Here is a 16,063-nt window from a genome sequence, read left to right as displayed (position 1 = left end):
ACATAGATTTTTGCCTTTCTAAATAAACTTTATAGTTTAAAAGATCAATACAGTGTTTTAAAAAATGCTTGTTTCAGCTTATCAAAGTACCACAAGGGAGAATAATGAAATCAGAAATGATTAGGATATAGGTTAGAAGCAGCGCTGCTCTTCCCTCCCAAAAAAACCCTTATTAGAATTTTGAAACAAATGCCTTTTACTGAACCAATGTGCATTTTAAATTACTAATCAAGGAGAGATAAGTTACTGAACAATATATTCAAATATATTTGTATTACAATGTTTGTATTTGTCGACTAGTTTCACATGTATGTAGGTAGTTATCATTGTGGGGTGATATAATCTTATTTGCCCAGTTGCTAAAGAATAAAGAAAAAAGTTTGTTCCTGAACTAGATGTTATCAACAACAGCAGGTAATGTACCAATATATGTGTAACATACACAGGTGCAAACAGTAAAACATCAAATCTCTGCCCAGTAGGTTAAACTGATCAATCTTATCTTGGCACTGGATCTCAAAATACTTTAAAAAAAACCTTATAATTTAACAACAGCTGGTTTTTCTTTTTTTTAACCTTCTCTTGCACAATTACCCACGTCCTGGCAGCTATTTGCAGTTCCATGCAATGCTACAGAGACGTTTGTTGTGATTCTTATCTCCAACGTTCTGCAAGCTAGGTTTGGAAATATAATGGAACAAGAACCAAATTGCTGGAAAAGCCCAGCAGGTCTGGCAGCATCAGTGAAGGGAAAAACAGAGTTAACGTTTCAGGTCCAGTGACCCTTCCTCAGAACTGTTCTTTGCAGTTCTTTTGGTTTTTATTTGGAAATATAATGATCTGATACATCACAGCAAAGAGATCTTATCGCCCTAAGGCCTTTACAAAATGCCACTTTAGTGAATGAACAACGAGGAACATGTGAATGATCATCTTTCCATTTTTATTTTAAGTTGCTGAGGCTGCAGGTTTCCAGCTTTCAAGCTGGCACTTTGCATCAGTAACTTTTGCGGTCCAACTTGATGTACATTCCAAAACATGCTGGATAAAGGGATAGGATTTCTTTCTCTCAACTATTTCACATCACTGACCGATGAGAAATCAAAGTTGCTAGTTTTGTCTCAGTGGCAGTACATCTGACTGTGTGTCAGGAAGTTGAGGGTTCAAGCCCTGCTACAAATGATTTGACCATGTAAGCTGGTTTAGTTACAAATGTACGACTGTTCTGGCTTCTGGAATTATAGTTACTGGAATCACAGTTTCTGGCATTACCTTTCAGGTGAATTGTTAAACGATTGGATGCAACAGATTTCCTTTTGGTATTCATTTTTTGTTTTTCCCTGGCTGCCTTTGAGCAAGTAGTGGTGAGATACCTTGAACTGCTGCATGACCCAGCAACATTGAATGAAAGGGAATATATTTTTAAGTTAGGCTGATGAGGGGGACTTTCAAGTGATGATGTTCCCACCTTTCTGCTGCCCTTGTTCTTTCAGATGGTAAATGATCATGAGTTTGGAAGGTACTGTCTAAGGAGATTTGGTGAACTTGTACAGTGCATTTTGGCAGAGTGGGTGGATGTTTGTGGATGTGGTATCAATCAAGTGGGCTGCTTTGCCCTAAATACGGCCAGGCTTCTTGAGTATTGTTGGAGTTGTTCTCATCCAGGCCACTGGGATGTATTCCATTAGACTCCTGACATGTGCCTTGTTGATGGTGGACATACTTTGGTGAGTCAGAGGTGACTTAGCTGTTGCAGCATTCCTAACCAGTATTTATATGGCTAGTCCAATTCAGTTTCTGGTCAATGGTGATCCCCAGAATTTTGATAGTGGGGAATTCAGTGATGGTTAATACCATTGAATGTTGAGATGTGGTGATTAGATTGACTTTCTGGAAATGGTCATTGCCTGGCAATTGTGTGTGGTGCAAATATTACTTGTTTCTTTTCACCTCAAGCTTGGATATTTTACAGGACTTGGACTCCTTCAGAATTTGAGGAGTAATAAATGGTATTGAACATTGATGATGGCGCAATGAAAATTCCCACTTCTAACTTTCTATAATGGGAAGATGATTGATGAAGTTCTTGAAGGTGGTGGGGCCTAGGATTACGCTGAGGAATTACTGCAGCAATGCATTAAAGATGAGATGACTATGCAAAGTATTTTAGCCAATGTCACTGAAATGGGTTATTTGACTATTTGTTATAATTGTTTGTAGCAAATTTGTATTCCAAATTTCCTATGATGTCTCCCCACGTTAACCAGTGCGAAACCTACAAGTATTCATTGGTTGTAATGTTTTCTATACATTCATTTTTTTCTTAATAACCTTTTTAAAAATATTATTTTAATAAATATGCAATGCATGGTAGACTCACCGTTAGATCTGACACATAGCATCATGGCAGTTACAGTAGTAACTGTCCATATTATATTGGTTAGACCCATTGAGAGTTCAGGAACCTCTCCTGTAAAGAGATTTGTTGAAACAATTGACTTCAGTAATAGAAAAAAAGCCTCAACTGAGCACATATCACAAACTGGGGCATTTGCGCTATTTTGTTTTTAATTATTAAAGCAGCAGTTATTTAAGATTTAATTATGTTTTCATTTAAATTCTTGCAATAAACTCCAAAGTGTCCTCAACCCAAAATCTGGCCACTACTATGACTTATAATTACCTAACTTAGCTATTGTGAGCTGATAGTGCAGATGTCAGCAAATCCAGATTATTTTTCTGGAGTTCTCTTGAACAATTAAATCAAACAGCTATCAGGGACCTTGAACAGTTTTGTGTGAGGAGACAATGGAGTGGTATTGAATCTCCTGTGATTGCAAACAAAAGTATTAAAGAAAAGCAGCTGGATACCATAAGCGTGAGCAAAGACATCAAAAAGGAACCATTCCCTCTGGAAAAGAAAAAGGAAGAGAAAAATATATTTTGTAGAGGGATCATATTGTAAGTAGCGGAGCAAAAGCATAGGAGCCCATATTTTGTATGAATAGGGGGATGAGACAATAGCTGAAGCTTGATAAATGGAACAGGAATAGTTCTGTTGACCACTGGAGAGGAAGGTTTGGCTGAGGAGAAAAGAATACTGTCCAGAAGCTCTGGTGTAGAAAGTGGAGTTAGAGAAAATGTAGAGATGGAAAAAAAACAGGAAGAAGGGATACAGTTCTTCCAAGAAGCAGGACGAGAAGAAACATGTGACATGCCATTCCCTTGAGAGGAAGAGCAAGTTGGTACTACTGTTGATTTGTTGTTTTTATTTCCCTGGTACCCAGGCAATTATAATTCAAATGTAGACTTTTGGTGACATGCTTAGGAGTCTCATGCAATCACATGAGAGAAGCTTTTCAGTGGTAAAACCCAGCATCAACTGACAGTACAGCAGATACACTTGAGTAATTAAAGTACCTCCTGGGCCAACAGCAAAGCTCTTCACCAAAGTGTTCTAGCCCAACGTCAATTCAATTAACATAAGAATTATTGAGAGTAAAGAGGTGGCATGGGTGTTTTCCAAATTTAAATTTCACTTTCAAATATTTTACATTACATTGATGCACACATGAATAAAGTTTTTGCTGAGACTGACTTGGAAATAAAGCTAAGTGTACAGTCAAGCTTCATGGTTAGTGTGCGTTTATGGTTACAGTGGAGTTAAAGACGTTTCGTTATTGTGGAAGAAATTACGTCAAGTTTTTGTGTTCACTCTTTATTGGATGTTCATGGTAGAGTCCAGTGTTGTACTTGCCAGTCTGGGACATGGCTGAAACTGTAGACTCCCTTATCAGTATTACAAAGGACATTATTTGACATCACTCTCAGCAGGGATAATTAAAATGTTGTAGGTGAATTCAAAGAGTTGTATGAACTTTGACCTTGAGGTGGAGCCACCAATGGACAATACTGGCATGTTTTTCACTTGCCATGATTGACTCACTATACTCAACATGCTCAGGATAGCAAGCACTTAGCTCTTCCACTCCTCCTCAATGTTTCCAACCCCATCCTTTGTCCTCCCATACAGCCCCTTTCCACTATTACCCACTCCTGACCCCACTGCACAATGTCCTTCACTACTGGTTCACCTTTGGCAGTACTGAGTATACATGCAAGAGTCCATTCTATACTCGCAACCTTATGCCACAAAGTTCAACAAGGAAAACCACTGAGCTCAGATAAAACCACATTAAGCTATTTGTCGCATGCAACATTTTAAAAATTTGGAACCAGGTACCATAAGATTCTCTACACTACTGACTCTATGGTGAAGGTATGGGGTAATTTAAAAATGTTTTACATGGATGGGTATTCATGGAATACACACATACTACAAATAGGAACCTTGTGAGGTCTGACACATAGCAAACAAGAGGCTGACTTTGTCTTCGCATCTCCTTCGCCTCTAGAAACCAAAATTTCACATCTGGTCTAGTTCATTCACTCTGCAAGCCACATTTTCTGCCCTTGCAGACTCCATAAAAATGAACCCTTAAAATAACTTGTTAAGTCTTTTTTTTTGTAATCATGTATGTAAGGCAATTGCAAAAAACAGAGATAGAGGACCTGTTTGCTGCGAGGTCAGCTCAATGGCTAAACCAGACAAAACCCAGAATGGACAGGATGCTGGAAGTCTCCATCAAAACTTAAAATCTGCCCCACTCTACATTTACCTCTTCAGTAGCATCCCATGCATGCTTCTTTGTTATTGTATTATGTAATTTTACAAGTATTTCTGTTGCTGTGAAGGGTCAAAGTAAAATGTTTATTCTGAGCTTCAAAGAAATTAGTGGTGTATAAAAAAACTGATGTGTACATTCTTTATCAGAACAACTGTTGGAAGTTTGTGGAATTTTGGGATCAGTTACTGCTTGAGGAAAGAGGTATGAAAGCTTGCAAGCATCGCATTCAAAAGATCATTAAGGTCATCGATACACAGATTTCAGCCCTGTGTCGAGCTATTGGGTATTGTTGGAGAGATCAAAGTATGCCATCCTAGTGTTAAGTGGGACAACAAGTTGGAGATTCATTGCATTTTTGAAAGCTATTCAGGTTTAAGGTTTGTAATTATAATTAACTTGCTGTGGATCTATTCATAATGAAAATTAACTTACTCAATTAACAAACATTTTCAAATGTAAATGTTGGTCAGTACTTTTGTATTTGAACAGATTGCTGCAGACTGTACTTTTCCTGCAATTAAAACAGACCATTCAGATGATTATGAGATAATAAGGTGTAGAGCTGAATGAACATAGCAGGCCAAGCAGCATCAGAGGAGCAGGAAGGCTGATGTTTCAGGTCTAGACCCTTCTTCAGAAGTGGGTCTTCTGAAGAAGGGTCGAGACCCAAAACATCAGCTTTTCTGCTCCTCTGATGCTGCTTGGCCTGCTGTGTTCATCCAGCTCTACACATTGTTATCTCAGATTCTCCAGCATCGGCAGGTCCTACTATCTCATTCAGATGAGTACAGCTGTTTTAACAGATCACATTAATTTTCTGTTTATGATCAACTGGTGAAGTTGCTGGAATTCATTGTTTTGGAAAAAATAACTTACTGCAATTGGTAATAATGAAGAGTCACAATATTCTCATAATAGTAAATCATTAATCCTCCTCAATTATCAAAACTTTGGCATGCTTCTAGGACAAATAGCCCATTTGATTCATCACATCTTTGTCAGTCCTCTGCAAGAACATCTTATTTTGTGCCACCCTCCTGTCTTTTTCCAAAGCCTCTTTTGTCTTCAGATTCTCTTTTAAAAGCCATGATTGAATCTGCTTTCACCACAGTCTAAGGCACTGCAATCCAGATCTTAAAGATTTGCTGCATGAAAATATTTTTCACACTGCTATTGCTTCTTTTGCCAATTACTTTACATCTGTGCTCTCTACTTCTCAATCAATGGGAGCAGTTTCTCTCTACCTGCACTGTTCAGACTCCTCTCAATTTTGAATTTCTTATCAAATCTCTCAAATTTTACCTTCTCCAATAATAACTAACCCAATCTATTCCAAATCTGTCAACGTTATCAATGTTCTTCATTCCCGGAACCATTCCGATGAATCAATTCTTTACCTTTTCTCATGCCTTCATATTCTTCCTAAAGTGGTGCCAAAAACCAATATTTTACAATAAAAATTGAATAATACTTCATTTAACAATTTTTTTTGATGATTCTTCAAGAATTGAGACAATTCTCCCTTGTTTGCTTAGAACTCAATTGTCATTGCAACCCATTTTATACTCCATTCCCCTTGTGGTAAATGACATTTCATCTTCCTTCATAATCACCTGTTAAATAGTGGTGAAATAAGGTGAGAGTGCAATTTCCAAAATATGTAAAAGAGATGGCAGGCACAGGTTTGTATCTATGAAACAGCCATAGCTGATCTGGCGGGTGTCTTAACTCTATATTCTTGTCTACCCATAATAATGTTTAGACTCTTTTTAGTCAAGAATTTGTCTACATCTGCTTAAAAAGGTCAATGATTCTGCTTCCACTGTTCTCTGGGAAAGAGAGTTCCAAAGACTGATGGCACTCTGAGGGAAAGAAATTCTCCTCACCTCCATTTTAAATAGAAGATCCTTTATTTTAAACTGTGGTCCCTCTTTCTAGTTTCTCCCATAAGGATAAACTTCTTTTTAATACCTATCCTGTCACACCCTCTCAGGATCTTAAGTACCAATAGTATCAACTCTAATTCTTCTAAACTCCAATGGATAGTAGTCCAACCTGTTGAATCTTTACTCATGTGATGTCCTCTCATCCCAGATAGAACACAGAACATAGAACAGTACAGCACAGAACAGGCCCTTCAGCCCACAATGTTGTGCCGACCATTGATCCTCATGTATGCACCCTCAAATTTCTGTGACCATATACATGTCCAGCAGTCTCTTAAATGACCCCAATGACCTTGCTTCCACAACTGCTGCTGGCAACGCATTCCATGCTCTCACAACTCTCTGCGTAAAGAACCTGCCTCTGACATCCCCTCTATACTTTCCACCAACCAGCTTAAAACTATGACCCCTCGTGCTAGCCATTTCTGCCCTGGGAAATAGTCTCTGGCTATCAACTCTATCTATGCCTCTCATTATCTTGTATACCTCAATTAGGTCCCCTCTCCTCCTCCTTTTCTCCAATGAAAAGAGACCGAGCTCAGTCAACCTCTCTTCATAAGATAAGCCCTCCAGTCCAGGCAGCATCCTGGTAAACCTCCTCTGAACCCTCTCCAAAGCATCCACATCTTTCCTATAATAGGGCGCCCAGAACTGGACGCAGTATTCCAAGTGCGGTCTAACCAAAGTTTTATAGAGCTGCAACAAGATCTCACGACTCTTAAACTCAATCCCCCTGTTAATGAAAGCCAAAACACCATATGCTTTCTTAACAACCCTGTCCACTTGGGTGGCCATTTTAAGGGATCTATGTATCTGCACACCAAGATCCCTCTGTTCCTCCACGCTGCCAAGAATCCTATCGTTAATCCTGTACTCAACTTTCAAATTCGACCTTCCAAAATGCATCACCTCGCATTTATCCAGGTTGAACTCCATCTGCCACCTCTCAGCCCATCTCTTTATCCTGTCAATGTCCCGCTGCAGCCTACAACAGCCCTCTACACTGTCAACGACACCTCCGACCTTTGTGCCGTCTGCAAACTTGCTGACCCATCCTTCAATCCCCTCATCCAAGTCATTAGTAAAAATTACAAACAGTAGAGGCCCAAGGACAGAGCCCTGTGGAACCCCACTCACCACTGACTTCCAGGCAGAATATTTTCCTTCTACTACCACTCGCTGTCTTCTGTTGGCCAGCCAATTCTGTATCCAAGCAGTTAAGTTCCCCTGTATCCCATTCCTCCTGACCTTCTGAATGAGCCTACCATGGGGAACCTTATCAAATGCCTTACTGAAATCCATATACACCACATCCACAGCTTGACCCTCATCAACTTTTCTAGTCACATCCTCAAAAAACTCGATAAGGTTTGTAAGGCATGACCTACCCCTCACAAAGCCGTGTTGACTGTATTTGATCAAGCCATGCTCTTCCAGATGGTCATAAATCTTATCCCTCAGAATCCTTTCTAACACCTTGCAGACGACAGACGTGAGACTTACTGGTCTATAATTGCCGGGGATTTCCCTATTTCCTTTCTTGAAGAGAGGAATTACATTTGCCTCTCTCCAGTCCTCAGGTACGACTCCAGTGGAGAGCGAGGATGCAAAGATCTTCGCAAGTGGCGAAGCAATTGCATTTCTCGCTTCCCAAAGCAGCCGAGGACAAATCTGGTCCGGGCCTGGCGACTTGTCAATCTTAATGTTTGACAAAATTTTCAGCACATCAGCTTCCTCTATCTCTATCCATTCCAGCATGCACACCTGCTCTTCAAAGGTTTCATTCACTACAAAGTTCGTTTCTTTCGTAAAGACAGAAGCAAAAAACTCATTTAGGGCTTCCCCTACCTCCTCAGGCTCCACACACAAGTTCCCTATGCTATCCCTGATCGGCCCTACTCTTTCCTTGATCATTCTCTTATTCCTCACGTAAGTGCAAAATGCCTTTGTGTTTTCCCGGATTCCTTCTGCCAAGCCTTTCTCGTGCCCCCTCCTGGCTCTCCTCAGACCATTTTTGAGCTCCTTCCTTGCCTGCGAGTAATCCTCTCTAGCTGAACTTGACCCTAGCTTCCTCCACCTTATGTAAGCTACCTTCTTCCTTTTCACTAGAAGCTCCACCGCTCTCGTCATCCAAGGTTCCTTTATCTTACCCCTTCTTGCCTGTCTCAGAGGGACATATTTACTCATCACTCCCAACAACTGTTCCTTAAACAGTCTCCACATGTCTATAGTTCCCTTACCATGGAACAACTGCTCCCAGTCCATGCTTCCTAAATCATGTCTAATCGCATCATAGTTTCCTCTTCCCCAATTAAATATCCTCCCATTTTGCCTAATCCTCTCCTTCTCCATAGCTATGTAGAATGTGAGGCAGTTATGGTCACTATCACCAAAATGCTCTCTCACCACAAGATCTGATACCTGCCCCGGCTCATTTCCGAGCACCAAGTCTAGAGTGGCCTCTCCCCTCGTCGGCCTGTCAACGTACTGCGTTAGGAAACCCTCCTGAACACACCTTACAAAAACAGCTCCATTCAAATCTTCTGCTCGAAGGAGGTTCCAATCAATATTGGGAAAGTTAAAGTCACCCATTACAACAACCCTACTGCGTCCACACTTTTCCAAAATCTGTCGACCTATGCTTTCTTCAATCTCCCTGCTGCTATTGGGGGACCTGTAGTAAACCCCTAACGAGGTGACTACTCCCTTGCTGTTCCTAATTTCCACCCATACTGACTCAGTAGGCAGATCTTCCTCGACAATGGAAGCTTCTGTAGCTGTGATACCCTCTCTGATTAGTAGTGCTACACCCCCTCCTCTTTTTCCCCCCTCCCTATTCTTTTTAAATGTTCTAAACCCTGGAAGATCCAGCAACCATTCCTGCCCATGAGAAACCCATGTCTCTGTTATGGCCACAACATCATAGCACCAGGTACTGATCCATGCTCTAAGTTCATCACTTTTATTCCTGATACTCCTTGCATTAAAGCAAACACACTTTAACCGATCCCTTGGTTCCTTCCCAGGAAAATCCTTCCCACTAGCTGGTCTACCTCTTGCTACTGCCTCACCTGCATCAACGCTCACCTCTGGTATACAGCTCAGGTTCCCACCCCCCTGCCATACTAGTTTAAACCCTCTTGAACTACTCGAGCAAACCTTCCACCCAGGACATTGGTCCCCTTCCAGTTCAGATGCAACCCGTCCTTCTTGTACAGGTCCCATCTTCCCCAGAAGGCATCCCAATTATCTACATATCTGAAGCCCTCCCTCCTACACCAGCTGCGTAGCCACGTGTTCAGCTGCGCCCGCTCCCTGTTCCTCGCCTTGCTATCTCGTGGCACTGGTAGTAAACCAGAGAACACTACTCTGTTCGTCCTGCTCTGCAGCTTCCATCCTAACTCCCTGAAATCACTTTTTATATCCTCAATCCTATTTCTGGCTATATCATTTGTGCCAATATGTAACACGATTTCTGGCTGTTCGCCCTCCCCTTTTAGAACTTTATACACCCGATCGGAGACGTCCCGGACCCTGGCACCAGGGAGGCAACATACCTTCCGGGAATCCCGATCCTGACCACAAAATCTCCTGTCGATTCCCCTAACTATCGAGTCCCCTACCATGAGTACTTTTCTATTCTGCCCCCTTCCCTTCTTTGCCACAGTGTCAGGCTCAGTGCCCGAGAACTGACTACTATGGCTTTCCTCTGGTAGGTCATCCCCCCCAGCAGTATCCAAAACGGTATACTTATTGCTGAGGGGAATGCCCACAGGGGATCTCTGCACTGTCTGTCTGTCCCCTTTCCTCCCCCTAACTGTAACCCATCTATCCTCGTCCTGAGCCTTAGGAGTGACCAACTCCCGATAACTCCTCTCAATTACCCCCTCTGCCTCCCGAATGATCCGTAGTTCATCCAGCTCCAGCTCCATTTCCCTAACACGGTTTTCAAGGAGCTGTAGTTGGGTGCACTTCCTGCAGATGTAGCCAGCGGAGACATGTGCCACATCTCCCAACTGCCACATTCTGCAGGAGGAGTTATCAGTTATTTTTCTCTAAACTGCTTCCATTACATTTTTACCATTTCTTAAACAAAAGACCAAAACTGTGGTCTCATCAAATCCTGTACAACTATAGCAAAACATCTTTACTTTTATATTCCTTTCCCTTGGTGATAGACAACAACATTTTATTTGCATAACAAATGACCTGTTGTACCTGTACCCCAAATTCCTCTGTGTGAAGGAGTTCTGCGCCTGCTCTTCATTTAACTAATAGGTGGCGTCATGACTCACTGGGGATAGTGCACTGTAAATCAAACATCATGCTTCCCCGAGTCATTACAAATGTGAAAATTTGAGCAAGCCACCAAATTGCTCAATTCTACCTAACTGTCTAATTCAGGTTAAAAGAATATGCACACCAGTCTTTTTTCCATTAATGAGAACATGACTATTTATTGTAATCAGCCTGTTTTGAAACCAACGGTGAAATGTAGTTCAAATGGATTACTAATCTATAAAGGTACAACTTAAACAAATACATGGTTTTTAATTTATGTAACTTAAACTTTACTCAAAACACACAAAAGTGAAAACAAATACGCTGGGGGGTTGGGGGTGGTGGAGGAGAAGAACAATACTCAGAAGAAGAGTCTCATGTTACCAGCCCAAAATCCCAAATGGATTTGTTTCACCGTCCTTTTCCTTTGTTTAGTGATACTTTGATGTTACCTACAGAGTGATGATCTGTCTTTAGTTCATTGCTTGCTTAGTTGAAGACAATGCTCTTTTTATCGGTGGGCTTTACTATTCTACCTCTAGAAACTTTAAATATAAATTTTCTCTGCTCTTTTGAAAGGAAGTTCGAGATGGCAATTATTTTTCAGAGCATGTGAACAGAGAGTGAGATGTTGATGCTGCAATTTTCTGCTTTCATCGGTCAGGCATTGGTATAGAAGTTGGCAAGTCATGTTGCAACTGTACAAGACTTTGGCCAGGCTACAACTGGAGTATTATGTGCAGTTCTGGTTGCCATGCTATAGGAAGGCTGTGGAGGCTTTGGGGAAAATGAAAAATGGTTTTACCAGAGTGTTAGCTGGATTAGTGTGTACTGTATTAGCTGTAAGAGGAGGTTGGACACATTTTGTTTTTGCTAGAGTGTCAGAGGCTGAGGGATGACCTGATAGAAGTACATAAAATTATGAGGCATGGATAGGTTAGGTAGAGAGTATTTTCCCCCAAAGCAGAAATGCCAAACACTAGATGGGCGTAGTATAAGATGAGGGGGCCAATTTAAAAGAGATGTGCTGAGGCAAGTTTTTTTTCACACAGAGGGAGGTAGATGCCTGAAATGTGTGCAGAAGAGGTGGTAAAAGCAGATATAACAGCAACACTGAACAGGCACTTAGACAGACATTTGAATAGGCGACGAATAGACCATTTGCAGGCAGATGGGATTTGTTTAGAATGGCATCTCTGTTGATGCATACATTGTAGGCTGAAGGGCTTTTTTCCTTTGTTCTATATTCCACGAGTGTAGGTGGTGTTTGAAATGTACTGTGAGAATGTGGTGGAGGCATTAAAACAAGGCATTCAGACTATAATTTGGAAAGGAACAAAGAGAGTTGGAGGGAGAACATTAGAATGACATGAAATAAAAAAAATGAAAAGCTGATTCAAAGCCAGCGCAGACACAGTTGGCTAAATGGTCTCCTGCAGCACTGCAACAATCATGGGATTGGATCTGGCTGAAATGCACATATAGAGACTTGTTACACAGACTCAACAGGCCAAATGGCTTCCTTCTGCCTTGCAAGTATTCTATGCTTGCATGATTTTAATGTATTACACCATTCTGCAGAACAAGATTTTCAAAAACATCTCTCAGTTTCAACAATGTGAATGCAAAGGGGTATAAGTCATTCTCCAGCAGTACAAAGCCCTACTCAGACAAAATCTGGAGTACTATAAGCAATTCTAGGCATCACACCTTACGAAATTAATACTGCTCTTGGAGGAAATGCAGCATAACTTTACTAGAATGATACCTGAACTTCAAAGAGTAAATTATAAGCAGCCAGTGCTTTAATAAGGATTGTGTTTCCCAGAATTTGGACTGTTAAGGCAGATTAGATTGAAATTTTCAAGATATTAAGGCAGAGTAGACAGTGAGAAACTATTGAGATAACAAGGTTGTAGAGCTGGATGAACACAGCAGGGCAAGAAACTTTTTCACCTGCTCGGGAGGTTAGATCTAGGAGATACAATCTAAATTTTGGAATTAGACTTATCAAGAATGAAATCAAGAGAAATGTCTTCACAGAAACAGGTGTTGGAAATCTGGGATCTCTTGTAGTGGCAGTATGTTATAACACTATCTGGATCTAAGCAAAATGAGTCGTATGGCTCCTTTAATTCCATCTATAAAAGCTCTATCCTGTACAAGTTGAACTGTGATCAATGCAATGGCAACTGGCCACACATTGCCACTACACTTGGGCTCAATTTTTAATCTCACTCAGAAAGAACATGGGGGTAGCTTATATTTAGATTAGAGTTACATGAGTACTGCCCTGGTGTTGGAGTATCTAGCTGAGCAAGGTAATTGCTCATACATAAAGAATTTGGTTGTGATACAGCTGATAATCACTTAACCAACACTGTTCCAGATATCCGAGCCATCTAGTTATCCCATTTCCAGTGTCCTTCATCCACACCTTTGATCCTCTTTTTCAGTTTTGAAATAGTCATCCACTTCTCTTAAAAATTGCTTGAGATTCTGTTTCCACCCTTGTTTCTGGTAGGACATTGTATGGTCCAACCTCTTAAGTGTGAAAAAAACATATTTTCCCATCCTGGCCCTTTGTTGATAATCTTAAAGTTATCCTGAGCAGTTACCAATTCACCGGTCATTGGAAGTGGGTTTTCTTGGTTTAGTTTATCCCAAGCGAAGTATTTATAATGTAGTAATGGATTTTTCACCAAGCGGGAGTAGCTTTTTCTAATGAATTTTTTTTATAAAGCTGAAAGTTTTAATAGTTTGCATGTTCTTTAGTTTTAGTGAATATACAATTACACTAAATTCTGTGATAAAAATTGCAATAATGATGAAAAGAAAATAGTCCATTTGTATTACCTTGTTCTACACGAAGAGCTTTTTCTTCTCAGTTGTACTGTATTCCTTCCTGAGTGGTGTCTCTGGTGTAGTCTTCCTATCAGCTTGTTTCCTCAACAAACAACTCCTATTCCACAAGGTTTGGCATGAGAAGGTGCTGCATGAGCACCTAAGCTGACGCTAAGCAGAGTCCTGTCTTTTCCATTTGAGTAAGCAATGAAACACACGACTCATTGGGAAACCCCCTTTAGGGGCTGAATTTTGTGGCCCTTTGTCAAACGTCAGCAAAAGCCAATCTACTTCCTTCACATGCAAAAGACTTAACATAATGCACTTTTTTTCAAAAGCAGAAAATGATGATTGGCAGCACTTACATTGCTACAAGAATATTCTTGCTCTTTAAAATATATGAATAGTATGTCAGATATATTTTAAGCTGTTGTCATAACAGTTCTTCAAGAGGGGTACTTATTTCAAAGTTTGAAAAATATATTTGCAGAAAAAACTCTCAAAACAACAGGGTGTTGAAAAAGTCACGGAAACTTTTGATGCTTCAATTATTTCCTGTTAAATGGATTATGATCTTTCAAAATAAGAAAGATTTTGTGCAAGAAATAATTATCAAAGATGGTATGAGCTTGAGTTGAGTTACTTCCTTTTCAATAAGATATTGAAATTTCAAAACCAGTTCACAAATAAACTACTTCAGTATGTTGATATCCGATTCTCATGAGAACTTGACCCATTTTGTACACCTAAACCACAATTCTGAAAAGTTGTAATACAAAAAAACTTGGCCTTAATTTAATAGAAATGAAGGTCACACGTATACAGTTATACTTTAGTCAGTAACTTTTGTGGTCATTAGTTTGATATAGTTAAGAATTTCCATTCAGCATAAAAGGTAGTTATTAATTCCATGAAAAAAACCAGTAGTTTTTATCATTTAACTGGCAATGAAGTAGTACTGGCATGTGCCACATTTTGAGCATACAGTACAAATAGGTCCCTACATGGACTTTGCTCATGTTAGCTACTGTGCTTGACCACCTTCTGCAACTGTGCAGAAAGGAAGGAAATGAGCAGCTAAAATTATCCCATTTAATTGCTCTCTAATGGTCGACCCCACTCACAAACACACGACCTAATACTACTTAGGAACAAATGGCCTGCTTATTTTTGATGGCTGAGCTCATGCCAACCAAACAAATTTATATTTGTGTTACATCACACTTCTCATAACTTCAGGTTATCCCAGACTGGGTAAGTAATTTGCAGTGAACCTTTACTTGTAATATTGGGAACAGTGCTAACATTTGTGAAATAAATATTTTACAGATCATCAAATAGTTGATGATGCTCCAAAAACTATTTGGTTCTTTGTAAAAAGGCACAGATTCTTTTACATCCATTCAAGAGAGCAGACATGGCCACAGGTAAACATCTTACGAGGAAAATCTACATCACTCCTCTCTTTGTGGCTCTTTTCCATGTTACCTGGTGTTGTTAGAATTTACATTTCCTCATCTTCATTCATTTGGATGTTTGGATTTGTTAGGTAGTTTTATAGCCGAATGCTCTTCTCGTTACTAATCTCTCCAATTATCTGGGCTTGGAACTAGCATCAACGTCAGCTATGTTACAATCCAGGCCTGAATGCTAAACTTAGTTGATGGTCTGGCTAGGCATGACTAACATTTATCTTTAAAATGGACAAAATGTGAGGTCCAGGAAGAAAGAATAAAGCCATGATTGCGTGGTTTTGAACAAACAACAATAACCTTAAATACAACTTTAAAACAGTATACATTCTAAAATACTTGCACAATTTATCTCTAGCAGCCAGAATGAACTTATGTTAAGAATGAGAAATAGACTATGCTTGAACACCCCACAATGCACAGCAAATAAAAAAATGCTGCCTTTAATTTTTGAACTGTGATTTGGTAATCCTCAAATCTGCTGAAAGCCTTGCAATAAAAACATTACCTATTGGTGAGCAGAATTGAATCTTTCGACTCATAGAACTGTTGTTTCATAAACATTATATTCTCACAGAATGGGAGAAATGGATTTCATCACAACTGGCCTGCCTGCACCAGTTAAGTGTGGCACCTGCAATATACACAACAATTTAAATCTCAACTACTGTTACAGGTTCAATGCAAGAGCAAAGAAAGATAAAAGGACTCAGTGCTCAACGGCTTCCAGGTCAGAAAAAGCACTGAGAGGAAATGTTCGGTGAAACAAGAGATTACCTGCATTCTCTCCCATACACCTTTATCTGGTGCGGGTTAAGTAACTGAATTTATA

At 40.0% G+C, this 16,063-nt stretch overlaps 1 protein-coding gene across 1 annotated transcript in view; it reads right to left on the bottom strand.

Moving 5' to 3' along the window:
- Positions 1-13,916, bottom strand: part of LOC125456518 (interleukin-23 receptor-like) — a 120,137-nt gene extending 106,221 nt beyond the window's left edge. Inside the window, exons 1-2 of the mRNA XM_048539697.2 lie at positions 13,772-13,916; positions 2,381-2,470 (exon numbers count right to left, since the gene is read on the bottom strand). Coding sequence (XP_048395654.1) covers positions 2,381-2,450 — 70 coding nt within the window. The 5' untranslated portion in view covers positions 2,451-2,470; positions 13,772-13,916. The remainder of the gene's footprint in view (positions 1-2,380; positions 2,471-13,771) is intronic.
- Positions 13,917-16,063: the final 2,147 nt, after the last annotated feature.

This window comes from Stegostoma tigrinum, chromosome 8 (genome assembly GCF_030684315.1).
Source record: "Stegostoma tigrinum isolate sSteTig4 chromosome 8, sSteTig4.hap1, whole genome shotgun sequence".
Classification (NCBI taxonomy): domain Eukaryota; kingdom Metazoa; phylum Chordata; class Chondrichthyes; order Orectolobiformes; family Stegostomatidae; genus Stegostoma; species Stegostoma tigrinum.
This window is presented reverse-complemented; position numbering and strand designations above follow the sequence as displayed.